The following is a 12,126-nucleotide window of genomic DNA, read 5'->3' as shown; positions in this document are numbered from 1 at the left end:
ATTGCCCTCAGGAGGAGGAGAAAGCAATAATCTTATCTTATGCTTAAAACTTCCTAAGGAAGAGAAGTTTAAAGGACCAAGTTACTGTGTGTTTTAACTTCAGCAAAGTCCAGGAATCGGGGTATGGAAATAGACTTCGAGCTGTGCGAAGGGCACGTGGTGGCATGAGGTCGTTGATAAAAAATAAAAATAAAAAGGACCCAGAATAGATCCCTGTAGGACGCCAGAGGAGGGGGAGAAGGAGCGTGATGTGCAGCCATGAAAAGAAAAAATAAGTTCATCATATTCATTTCTTCAAAGCACCACGTCATCTAACAGTGCCCTCTTAAGAGGCGCAATTTCTTTCTTCTTCCCCGTCTCCAAATCCAACAATTTAATTCCTCAATACTTAAAATTAAAGATAGCAAGCACGGCTACAGGCAAGTAGATGTGAGTCTTGGTTTGTTTAGGATGTTTTCGCGCCACTTCAGTTGAGTGGACATCAGGATCCCTATATAGGGTGCAAACTTTTACTATGGGCTGCTGCTGCTGGATATTCAGGCCATTTCGTCACCCCCGACGGTGTACAACCCGACCCAAGCAAGGTACAAGCGATCGCGAGATTTCCACTGCCTAAAATGATAGAAAACCTGCGGAGGTTCTTGGGAATGGTAAATTATTACCGTCGTTTCTTGCCCAAAAGCCGCTGACCATCAGTCCCTACTTAATGCCTTCTTGTCTGGGTCTAAAACCAAGGAATCGAGAGGTTATATGGTCTCCAGTATCCGTACTGGCGTTTAAGAGCACCAAGCATCAGTTGGTAGACGCTACACTTCTTATACAGTTGAATTTCGCTCAACAGAACTACAGCACCTACGATCGTGAACTTTTAGTCGCGTATCTGCGTATCAGATATTTCATCATCAACATTTACAATATGGCAAAAACCCAACATAGCGTCTTTTCGTTAACCTCAGCAACTAACCCTTATAACCCAATGTACTTCGAACGTTCAACGGACAGCTTTGTCGTCTATCCTTCGTCCCGGATCTCAGATATCAACAATCCAGTCGCAGTTGATTTTTCGACAATCACTATAGTCAAACCCCGAATACACGTTCAATGAGTTCTCTATCTTCGGCCCACCTACCGCCATCTGCTGCAAGATCCCCGGAAAGGAACCTAGGTCATATATTCCAGCCGGTTGCGCACCCCTAGTAGTAGTGTGCTAATAAATATTCCTGGCCGTCCATAAACAAGGGCGTTAATTTTTGGACCAGAGAATACATCGCATACCAAGAGCGAAAGGTCACTAGGCATGTTAAGAAGGAAGTAGACGGAGAAGTACGCCCTTTTACAAGACTCGCATGGCTACAAGTATTGCCCCAGGATCATTGATCGGTTTACGCGGACGCCTGAGGCAATACTTCTGAAGGACAATACAGCACAGTTATGTGCTAAGGCTGTAATGGTCGTAATAGTCACTGACCAGGGAATGTAATTCGAATCTGCTCTCTTTTCGGAGCTCGGAAACCTCATCCAATTCAAACGTCATCAAACAACCGCATACCATCTGCGGTCCAATGAGATGCTGGTAGTTTCAACTGTGTTTGAAGTCGTCCACCTCGAAGCATGTTTTTCAATTTTTCACTTTTAATTCGAGTTGACCTTAGGATTTAAAACAAGCTGAATGGATGATTGACGTAAAGAAAAGAAGTTACCATTTCAACTGTTATATCCTATAGTCTCATATGTCCTTTAGGTACTGTGGGAAATGATGAAGCGGGAAATTTGTAATAGTTTAAATTAAATCCTGTTGTTGGGTACCAAGCAAACTATTGTCGGGTACTTGATATTGGATTGACTAAAAATACGATTCATGGAAAAAGTAGCCACATCAAGTATTGCATGGTAATTACCTTACATTGGTATTCTTAACTATTTCACAAATTGGTTCTATACTGCACCCACTATTGTAGAACAACGTATAGAATGATATATATTTGATCTTTCAGTAAAGGAGGAGATTACGATAGTAATATGCTTTTTTTATGCACCTCAGCTCGGCTGCTCAAGTCCAACTCTCCAAACCCAACCCCGTGGGATCATTATTAAGGTATTACTTCCGGCAGTGGGCGTCCCTTAAGGCATTCGTACTTCTCGTCCTTCTAGGTTACCTCACCACTAGTTCCATCTTTTTACAATTAGAACTACAATAGAATTTTGCAAAGCCTTAGAGCCTAACCCCGGAAAACAGAATAAACCTACTTCCTCTCTCTGAGAGTTTTCAAGCCCTACCGGTGACGCGTAAAGCAGAATGGTTCGCATCATTCCACCCCTGCCAGATCGTACCACAGCTTTCCCGCAGCTTCTTCTCTGTAACTGGAAGTACCATGCACTCGTTGACTTAAATCACCGTTTGCCTGCCGCTATTTTGGTGGTAAAGAAATAGAGTGGCAACAAATTTTTTAGACCGCGCGGACGGTCACCTGTGGTGATTTTCGCAACCTTTTCATTCCCACCCTGTAAGACCCATCTCGAGGAGTATATCGGCATCTTCGCACAACTGCGGACTCGCAGTTATCTATGTTCTTTCTTTCGACCATCTCTACCGGGTTTCCCTAGGCCTCTAGTAAAGTCTCCTTGCCCAGAAGTATGTGGCTCACAAAGTTGCGATTTTGTTGTACTACCAGTAGTTGGATTGCCTTCTGGCGAACATTCGTACTCTGAGCATAGTAGCATTGCATGCTGCCATCACCTATTGGATGATCTGGATGACTTTTTCAATGGCCGCACCATTCAGGAATATAAGAACCATTCCAACCAAGTCTAATTCCACGAATGCTTCGAACAGAACACGTCCAATCACATTCGTTGTACTGGGTGGAACATGACAGTGGTATATGTGGCCTTTTTTTACCTTCTGCCTAATGAATCCCTCCTCCAGTTCCATTATTATTATTCCATTATTTCCTGGAAGACGAGTTTTCCGCAAACCAATAGCACATTATGGTCAGTTTTTTCCCTAACCTAAATGCCGACACTACGATTTCGCTGTTTCTCGCGGATGGTTTGCAAAAGTAGGTTCTACGCTACCTGATTGTTACGTCGATATAACATAATTCCTGTTACAAACAACGAGCAAGTGAAACTCGCCCTGATTTTGATAGAAAACGGTCCGATCGAATTTCCATTGGGGTCTGATAAAATTAAGCAAAGCGTTGGTACGAAAGAAGACTCTGGTATCCTAAAACAATGTTGAACGCAACACAATAAATTTAATAATTCAATTCAATTCATTTAATAATCCTTCTTCGTAGAAAAGATGAAGCTTACTGAATGAGAAATATTACAACAGATTTTTCCAGTTACATTTGAAGAACGAAAATTTCAGTGGCTTTCCTCTTAGCTCGAGTTCGAACAATACTAATAAAAAAAATTATTTAGCCGAATGCTAACAGTTCGATGAAATGAGGGCCGAGGTTCTTGGTTCTAAAATATTATCTCCCGGTGAGGACACAGAGATTTTGTCACGTGCCTTTACTCAAGAGTCAACAAAACCAAACCCACCCGAGATAGACTACTCTAAGAGAGACGTGAAGTCTCGTGGCGGATTATTACCATCGAAGATTTCAATCCCTAAGCAGTTGAAATGCCAAACAACCTAATAAGGGAGCGGAGCAAATCACAAAAACCGAACGCGCGCGGGATGGTCGGGCCAAGGATCAGCTATGAGCCGATTCTGACATCTACGCGACGAGTTGCCTCCGTCTTCCTTTCCTCTTCATGGGGGGCCACATGATGGCCCTGCGGGAGCCACAGTTGTTACAGATGTGAAAGAGTAAATCCCACTATATTGGAAGCGACAGGGGGAGGCGACGAACGTTTAGATTGGGGTGTGCCGCCGTAGGGCCACCATATCATCTGGCTCCCCATGAATAGGAAAGGAAGACGGGAGCCACTCGTCGCGTAGATACCAGAATCGGCTCACAGCTTATCCTTCCCCGTTCATCCCGCATGCGTTAGGTTTTTGTGATTTATCCCCCTCCCTTATTAGGCCATTTAGTAGTTTAGCTCTTTTGGGAATTAGTTGACAACCTTGGTGACTATGTTGGTGCCAAAATGAGGCCACAGTTGTTGTGTTGGTAACATGCTGCTGCCCGCAATATACTGATGGGCCACACCCTATTTCTTCAAGGCATCTACGAATAAAACACCGTTTCAGTGCTACTTGCTCCCTATGACAAAACATAACTCAACTTATTCTTTCTTTTCCTGCAGTCTCCACGGCTAGGGGGTTTATGTTTCGCCGCAGGCTTTCGGAAAAAATTTTACTGTTAATTCTTCGAGTCCGGTGGGGCTGAACTTCCTTTCCAAGGCTTCACGAACCTCCTCCTTCGTGATAACCTCGTGATATCTGCGGCTAACAATATCTTCCAAATTAGTCAGTTCTGCCTTCACTCTCCTGAGAATACTCCTCACCTCGTTTGGAGATGATAGTCATCTCCCGTCTTATTCTCCTATCTCTCTTGTCCCCTGGTACCAACTTTCTCCAGGCTTCCACATACTTCTTGTGGAGGCCACCCCCTCTCTCCGGAAGAGTAGGTACAACATGTCTCCTCACCTACTCCACTTTCTTAGGACCACTTTTTTCTCCTCTTCCCCATTTATATAGTATTAGTAATAATTTCAAAGTATCTCGAGAATGTTGCGTTACACTCATGCGAAGTAAAGAAGGACGTAATGTCCGGATAGTTTAGTTCAACAGAAGGTCGCGGTTCAAACCTCACCTCACCTGAAGCAAATTAGGGTAAAAACCACGATCAATCGAAGAGCTGATCACATTGGTTCCTACAGTGCCGTGTAGTCCTGTAGTGTATAGAAGAGAAGAATGTGAAATATAGTGGTCAAATTTCCACAACTTTGCAACATAATCATATACTCTTGATCCTAAGCTTCGTCTATTTTTTCAACTAGACAATGCATTCTACAATGAGAAGTCATCGACTTTCCGCAAAGGATGAAAAGCATACAATCCTTTCTCTCGACCGTTTTAGATTATTACTATCATTTTTATTATGTATAAAGGACTGATATGAAAATCCGTTATCACAACAGATGAAGAATCAGGATATTCCCAAAAACAATCAATGTGAGCTCCCATCATTCAATATGAAACGTTGTTATGGAAAATCAGATTCGTTTATAGAATGCCCTGAAAACAACGTATCATGAACAATCAGTTCTAATATCGATTTAATAGAAAATACTTCCCAATATCCTGTATCCAGGCAATAAATAACAATTGAAAGAGTTTTTGATTCAATATATTTCGATTATTCATATTAATCAAGTGATTCAGTGAAGTCGAAAAAATGTCCTCGTGCTGCACGCTGTCATCGGAAAGTGAAGAATCCGAAGAGGTCATAGTAACAAAACAGGAAATCGACTACAGTCATGTTCAACCTGAACAAGATGATTTGGGGGTACTACCCGAAGACCATCCACTTTTGGAGCGGTTCCAACAGTCCCTTAAAGCCCATCTTCTTCGTGTGCGCGACCAGCTCGTCACGGAAATTAAGGACCTCGATTATAACATCAAACTAAAGGAACAAGAGCGCGAGGACATCGGCTGCAAGCTCTATGATTACCAACAAGAAATCCGTCAGCAAAATGAAACCCTTCAGGACTACGAGAAGCAATTAAAGGAGGCGACTGAAAAACGTCTGAAGCACGAAAAAAATGTTGAAAAATCGAAGAAGGAATACGAGAATAAGCTTCTCATGTATAAGGATCAGAAGAGGTTCCACAATCAACGTTTGCTGGAACTGAACAGCCTGCAAGTACTTGAAGGCAACATTGAAAAATGGGCGAGTGAAGTCGACAATGAAGTTCAAGCTGCAAAACGTGCAGTAAATAAGGACTGGCAGGATCAAAAGGCAATCTCTGAGGAGAAGAAAAAAATTGATTTGCTCGTCTTTAATTTGGACGATGAGATTCGCAAACGTGAACAGGAGCTAAATGGAGTCAATGAACAAATTCGAGAGCAGCGCTGCGTATTGGAATCATTGAATAAAGACTTGAGTAATGCCGCAACTGATTTGGAGGTTTTGCAACAGGAGCACAAAAGATTAACACAAGCATGGAGTGAGGTCATTATAGCGATTCAGCAAAGAGATAAGTTACTATTCCAAATAAAAGATGACCTAACGTGAGTAGGACAATAAATTTCCCTTGAATCCGATTTACAAGAAAGAATGAATTTTCAGGAAGGAGTATAATGACCACAAGTTGTTGAAGGCAAGTATTGAAGCAACAAAGAAGGAATGTAATAAGGAAATGGAGCAGAATGAACGGCTGGTGAGCTTCAAAACCCATATTGAAGAAGACATTGCTTCCATCGAGAAACAGAGTAATAAGTCACTTATTAAAGATAGGAATTGATAATAAACTCTGTTTTTATTCTAGTTCAAAAGGAGCTTAAGGACATCAATAAGCATAACACAAAACTCGAAAAAACAGCCCAACTCGTAGCTCAAGCGGAAGAAGATATAAATGCATCAAAAGCCGAAGGAAATGCCTTAGAAGTGCAGATACGATCTGTCCGCTTGCAACTCGACAAACTAAATCGGAAAAAGGTTGATGTTGAGGAAAAGATACTCCAACTGGCACAAGAGCAAATTACAACAGACAAAGCAAGCGAACATCGTATGAAGATGCTCCGTGATGTACAAGGTCAAAGACGGAGTATGGAAGTAGCCATTACTCAAGCTGAGAATAATTTATCAAATGCTATGCTGGAGCTGGAACGTATGCGCGGAGTTGTAGGAAAACTGAAAGAAGATGCTGAAAAAATCGAGGAAGATCGCCAATTGGCCCAAGCGGAAGCAGATAAGCTAAATGACGAGGTTAAAGCAGTAGATTTCTCAACTAACGTGAAAGTAAAACAAGTCGACCAGCTAACTAAGAAGTGGATGAATTTGGTTCAGGCACAGGGAGGTGGAGATGAGTGTCCTTTTGAGGTCCAGGTAAAGATATATCCCTAGTGAAAAAATTTACTAAGTAACTTTTCACCATTTTCCTCAGATTAAAGCCTTGGAGAGAAACATCCATCAAACTGAAAACCAAATTAGAGAACAGCAAAATTTCTGGTTACTGCTCCAAGGACATGTGGTTCACTTGACTGAAAAACGTTCGGCCCAAATGAATGATATACAGCTTGCAAGGAAACGTAATATATCGAATTTTCTGACCTCCCTATTTCTTTTTAAAAACTGCAATATATCTTATTTTCAGAATTATTGATTATCGAACAAAAGACTTTAAAGGTCGATAAAGAACTGGAAGTTGCACAAGCCCTAGAGAAAGATACATCGAAAAATATTCAAAATATGAACACAAAATTAGACCTCTTAGGAGCTAAGTTATTTAAAACGAAACAAACCCACGCAAAGGATGTCTTAGAATCCCAACATATTCGCTTAGAACTCCTAGATAAATTTCGAGTAAGTCTATTTGTCCAGTCCTTCTGCTTTGGTATTTTTAGGGACTAGCAAATTGACCTTCTTATCCATTCCAGGATACCGAAATGTCCGTTTTATCACTAGAACAAGAAATTGTAGATTTAACCAAAGAAATCGAGCAACACAAAGAAATAGTCCTCGAAATGCACCGTGAGGCTCTGTCCTGGGAAACAAAATACAAAATGGCAGAAGAAATGAATCGTATCCGTAGCGAGGAAAAGGCCAACGATGGTGAAATTGGATCCATGCGTACGGAAATTCATCGTATGCAAGTTCGTTATAATCAGCTTAGACGAGCCCAAGAAAAACTCATCCAAGATTTGGAGCACTGCGTGATGCATCGCGAGCAGATTTTCTTCCAGGCTATGCGACGCGAAAGGACTGAAGCAGGAGCAGCTCGAAGTCACCCCAACGTTCAGCATAAATTAAACGAAATCAAAAATAAAATTAAACAAGCCCAAACTGAAATTACCAAGACCGAAGCGAAATGCGCTAATCTAACCTCGGAATTTGCAAAAGCCTCAGAGCTATTGGCTTCCTTACAAGGACAAATTGACAATGAAAAGTTACAGGACACACTAACCCAAGCTGAAATCGAGCAGGGAATGTTGGACAAGCATCAGAACCTTGAGACTATCGTGAGAAAACAGCATCGAGCCAAAAGATACAGAGCGCTTGTGGGTATGAAAAATTTTCCAAAGTGTCGTAGTGATATCATTACTGAGATGAGTTCCACGAAGCAGAGAGAGATCAACTGTAATCTCACGGATGTTATCCATAGTTTGCTGAATGATTTTCCGGATAAAAAATACTACTTGATGAGGATTCTACAGACCTTGAAGGCAGATTAAGCTTCCTAAGATTTATTTAAACGCATATTTGTGATTATTTTGATTATAGCGTGTAGTGTTTGATTGTGTAATTTAATTGAGGTTTTGCAGATAAACAAAATAAGATTTCGGATTTCACTTTGAAAATCATACTTTCTTTAAGTCGTTCTTCCTCTCGGACACCACCTTGTTGTGGTAGGGGAGTCTGTAGTAGTTTACTACTACACTAAGGGTGCCCAAACATGAATATGGAAACAAGGGATTTAAACCCTGCTCTGGGTAATTTGCTATTCCATTACAAATATCTTTACGATAAACTGAACACTCGGAATGGCCAGAGAGGTCTGTGTTGACTTATCAAAAGCCGTCACCAACGCATACAGGATATCGAACACTTCCATAAGCATTGCCGATATTTGGGGCAATTCCACTGAAGTCATAGAAGCAATAAAACGAATGAAATGTTCAGCGCGTTTCTGCTCTCCCTACCAGCCTGCATGATGTCGTTGCTGAATACAAAGCCTTAATGACGGCTTGGCTGTCCAACAGAACAGCTATGTTATGCTTGGCGCTCTGATCATGCTCCAGCCATCGACAGACTTCGAGTATCGCCGTACTTCCGCTTGGAATACACTGGCAAGACCTGGGAAACCATACAACCCGAATACACTGTGTGTATTCGAGAAAACCCACCCGCCGACTCCACTGGCCATCTTTGATCCATCGGTGAAGAATACTGTGTCATAACCTCACAACGCCACTCTTCCCTGGTTGGAAAGTCCACGGCAAAGTTTCTTGTGAAGTTCAGCTTGTGTGTGTCATAGTCCGCGGGGAATGCCTAGATTTCCCGATGTCCTTCTTCTAGGATATTACTGTTGCCGTAGGGCTTCGCTTTCCAGCAATTGGGCTCACGTAGTCTGCGGGGTCCTGCACGTTACAACGTATTTAATGCGGAGGTCTAGCGGGAAGAGACGCAGGAGTACATTGAGAGCATATGCCGCACCTGCACACGCGGCTCTTTGAATCTCATTAAGCTTCGTTCTATTGCACTTTTTGCTCAAAGCGTACGTTAGGGTTGCACGCACCACAGCGGTGAATATCCACAAAACCACCCTCGACCGGGGACCCCATTTCTTTGCGAGGGCTTTTTTTAGGCATAGAAGGCTATGCAATCCTTCTTAACCCTCAGTTCTATGTTCAATCTCCAATTTAGTTTTGGGTCCAGGATTACACCCAGATACTTTACATTTGAAGAAAAAACCAATCTTCGTCCATTCAGCAGTGGTAGGTGGAATTCAGGTATTCGTCTGTGCCTGTCTTCACAGCTTTGGTCAAGTGGTTAGCATGGATATAATCCAATGCGTAAGATACCCCTCCAATCCAATGCTGGTCAAGACTCCCTTGAAGGCATTGGTACTAACGTTGTTGAATGCTCCCTCTATATCCAAGAACGCAGCTAGGGTATACCGCTTGTACTGCAGTGACCGCTCAACCGTACCAATCACCTTATGGATACCGGTTTCTGTGGATTTACTTTTAAGCTAGGCATGCTGTGATTTAGAGAATGGTGTTCTCTCCACAATCGCCCTTAAGTGGATTTCCAGGACGCGCTCTAGGATCTCAACAAGCCACGATTTTATCCTTCGCAATTACCGATTTGATATTCTCGCACAGCTTGGGTGGCCGCAAACCCTCCAAGCAACGCTCTGATTCACAGTCCTCCTCGCTGACAGGAAAGTGCGTCTAAATCTGCAGCTCCAAGGTTTCGCCACTAGATTCCGTCTGTAGCAGATGTTGAAAATTTCCCTGGTCAGCTTTCTGAGGCTGGAAAGATCTTCATTCCATCACAGTGGCAGTGTCTTCTTGCTGTATTTAGCAGGGCACGAGGCTTTCAAGGCGGTATCAAATGCCTTTTCCAAGGCCCCGACCTTTGACTTCAGTGCGTTTGTCGTGCCAATCTTACCAATTTGCCGCCGGAGTGTTTGTTCTTAATTACTTGATCAGACTTTCTCCTGTCAATCTTCCTGGGGTGTTTGAAGGGTTTGGAGACCTCTGCGGCGGGATCTAGAATGAAAAGTATCCAACTGTGCTCTGAAAAGGATCTCTGGTCAGACACTCTCCAGTTCTCCACCCTAAGAATCCCATTGTCGATTAGTAGGGTGATATCAAGGATCTCCTCTCAACCGTCACAGTTCTCCGAGGTGGGTAAATGAAAGGTTGGTATTCTGTCAATATTATACACCAAGAGGTTTGTAGTAATAATAAAATCAAATCGTTGATTTCCGAGCTGCCCCAAAGCGTGTGCCTTGCATTGGCATCGCAGCCTATCAACAGATTAACCTTCTTTGTTGCTATGGTACTCGTCAAATGTTGTAGATCTTCTGGCGAAGCGGATCAGTCGTGCGCCATGTAAACCGAGGAAACTTACACATTCTCTGCCCCCGCCTGCTGCAGTTTGATCACGACTAGGTCGCTGGAACTCAGGTCCGGACACAGAAAAGCGTACACACTCTTTTTCGCGAGGATACATGCTCTAGATCTGTCCTGATCAGCATCTGCTACGGTTTGGAATAAATTATAACATTTTCTTTGGAGCCCTTTGATGATTTGGTCGCCTCTGACCCAGGGCTTCTGTATTAGGGCGATGTCGATGTCTTTTTCTAGGAGGAAGACAAGGAGATTACCCGACATCTCTGACCCAGAGCTTATGTATTAGTGCGATGTCGATGTTTTTCTCTAGGAGAGAGGCAAGGAGATTAGCCGAGGCGCACTTCGAGTGTTACAGATTTATCTCCGTTACAATCAGCATAATCTGCTTGCGGGGGGGGCGTCGATCCTCATCTTCTCCAACACTTTATGGTCGACCTTTTCCAGTGCCTCCAGGCACTCTTCGTTTATACAAAGCAGAAAAGGTTGGCTGTTTGTCTGGGGTTCCTCCTCCTTGATAACTACCCAGTCGTCCATGGGAATCCTGGGGTTTTGAAGGTGTAGGGATTGGACGAGCTTATCCTTATCCATGCGGATCTTCGGCAACCAGAGACCGGTTTCTTGGAAATCTCGTCGTAGAGGATGACTTTGATGATGACTTACCCAGGCGTCGCTGATCTTAGCGATTCACGAACCAAGAAAGTCCCTGGAGAATTGGTCCTCGCAATCTATAACGTGGAACCCGCGGACCGGTTGAGAGGAATCAAAGCAGGGAATGGATCCCCTGCCCTTGCTCCCGTCCAGAAAATGCACAATGACCATCTCTGAAAGCTTGGCCTCAATAGTGGTCGACACCTCCGGCGCTAGTTTGCAGCTAGCGAACTAATATCCACCAGAGGCTGTTGCTGCTTACTTTTCTGCATAGGTCGCTTAGCGTCCGAGCTCTTGCCCACTCTGCTCTGCTTGCGATATTGTTCGACCTCGTCCTGAGATTAATTGCGTTTGAGAGCGGTGGGCGATTGCTGTTGTATAACTCAACAATCGCCTGGCATTTAGCGAGGTCTTTCATTCCGCTCGTCGACAGTACCGGGCACCTTATTCCCAGCAATCTTGCGGAGTACGACACTAGTGGACCTTCCCCTCTCAGCTGGTTTCCGGTGATCTGGAAATCACTAGCCCGTCTGCCGCCTCGCTCTGGGAGGCCCCTACGTTTAGTTTCAGCACAGGGGTGCTACACTGGCAACGAGTGTGCTGCTCTCGACGGCTATTGTCTCCTGGCTGGATGTCAGAAGCTCGTGCTCCGATGATGCGCCTGGCATCACCACCTCTTTTTCTATCGGCCGTTTATTGTTTTTTTTTTTAAATTA

At 43.5% G+C, this 12,126-nt stretch overlaps 1 protein-coding gene across 1 annotated transcript; it reads left to right on the top strand.

Moving 5' to 3' along the window:
• Positions 1–5,248: 5,248 nt before the first annotated feature.
• On the top strand, positions 5,249–8,438 carry LOC119661406 (coiled-coil domain-containing protein 40). Its single transcript, XM_038070735.1, has 6 exons — positions 5,249–6,190; positions 6,249–6,391; positions 6,448–7,007; positions 7,066–7,210; positions 7,276–7,484; positions 7,559–8,438. Exons 1-6 carry the CDS (start codon positions 5,355–5,357, stop codon positions 8,351–8,353), a joined length of 2,688 nt encoding a protein of 895 aa, XP_037926663.1. The 5' UTR covers positions 5,249–5,354; the 3' UTR covers positions 8,354–8,438.
• Positions 8,439–12,126: the final 3,688 nt, after the last annotated feature.

Source organism: Hermetia illucens, chromosome 1, assembly GCF_905115235.1.
Source record: "Hermetia illucens chromosome 1, iHerIll2.2.curated.20191125, whole genome shotgun sequence".
In the NCBI taxonomy this organism is placed as follows: domain Eukaryota; kingdom Metazoa; phylum Arthropoda; class Insecta; order Diptera; family Stratiomyidae; genus Hermetia; species Hermetia illucens.
Note: the sequence above shows the minus strand (reverse complement) of the source record. Positions and strands in the feature narration are given on the sequence as shown.

Bases quoted from the DNA above. Each gene is read 5' to 3' on its own strand.
- LOC119661406 (XM_038070735.1), top strand. From the start codon at position 5,355: ATGTCCTCGTGCTGCACGCTGTCATCGGAAAGTGAAGAATCCGAAGAG. The intron at 6,191-6,248 runs GTGAGTAGGACA...ATGAATTTTCAG, and splicing joins CAAATAAAAGATGACCTAAC to GAAGGAGTATAATGACCACA. The intron at 6,392-6,447 runs GTAATAAGTCAC...TTTTTATTCTAG, and splicing joins TGCTTCCATCGAGAAACAGA to TTCAAAAGGAGCTTAAGGAC.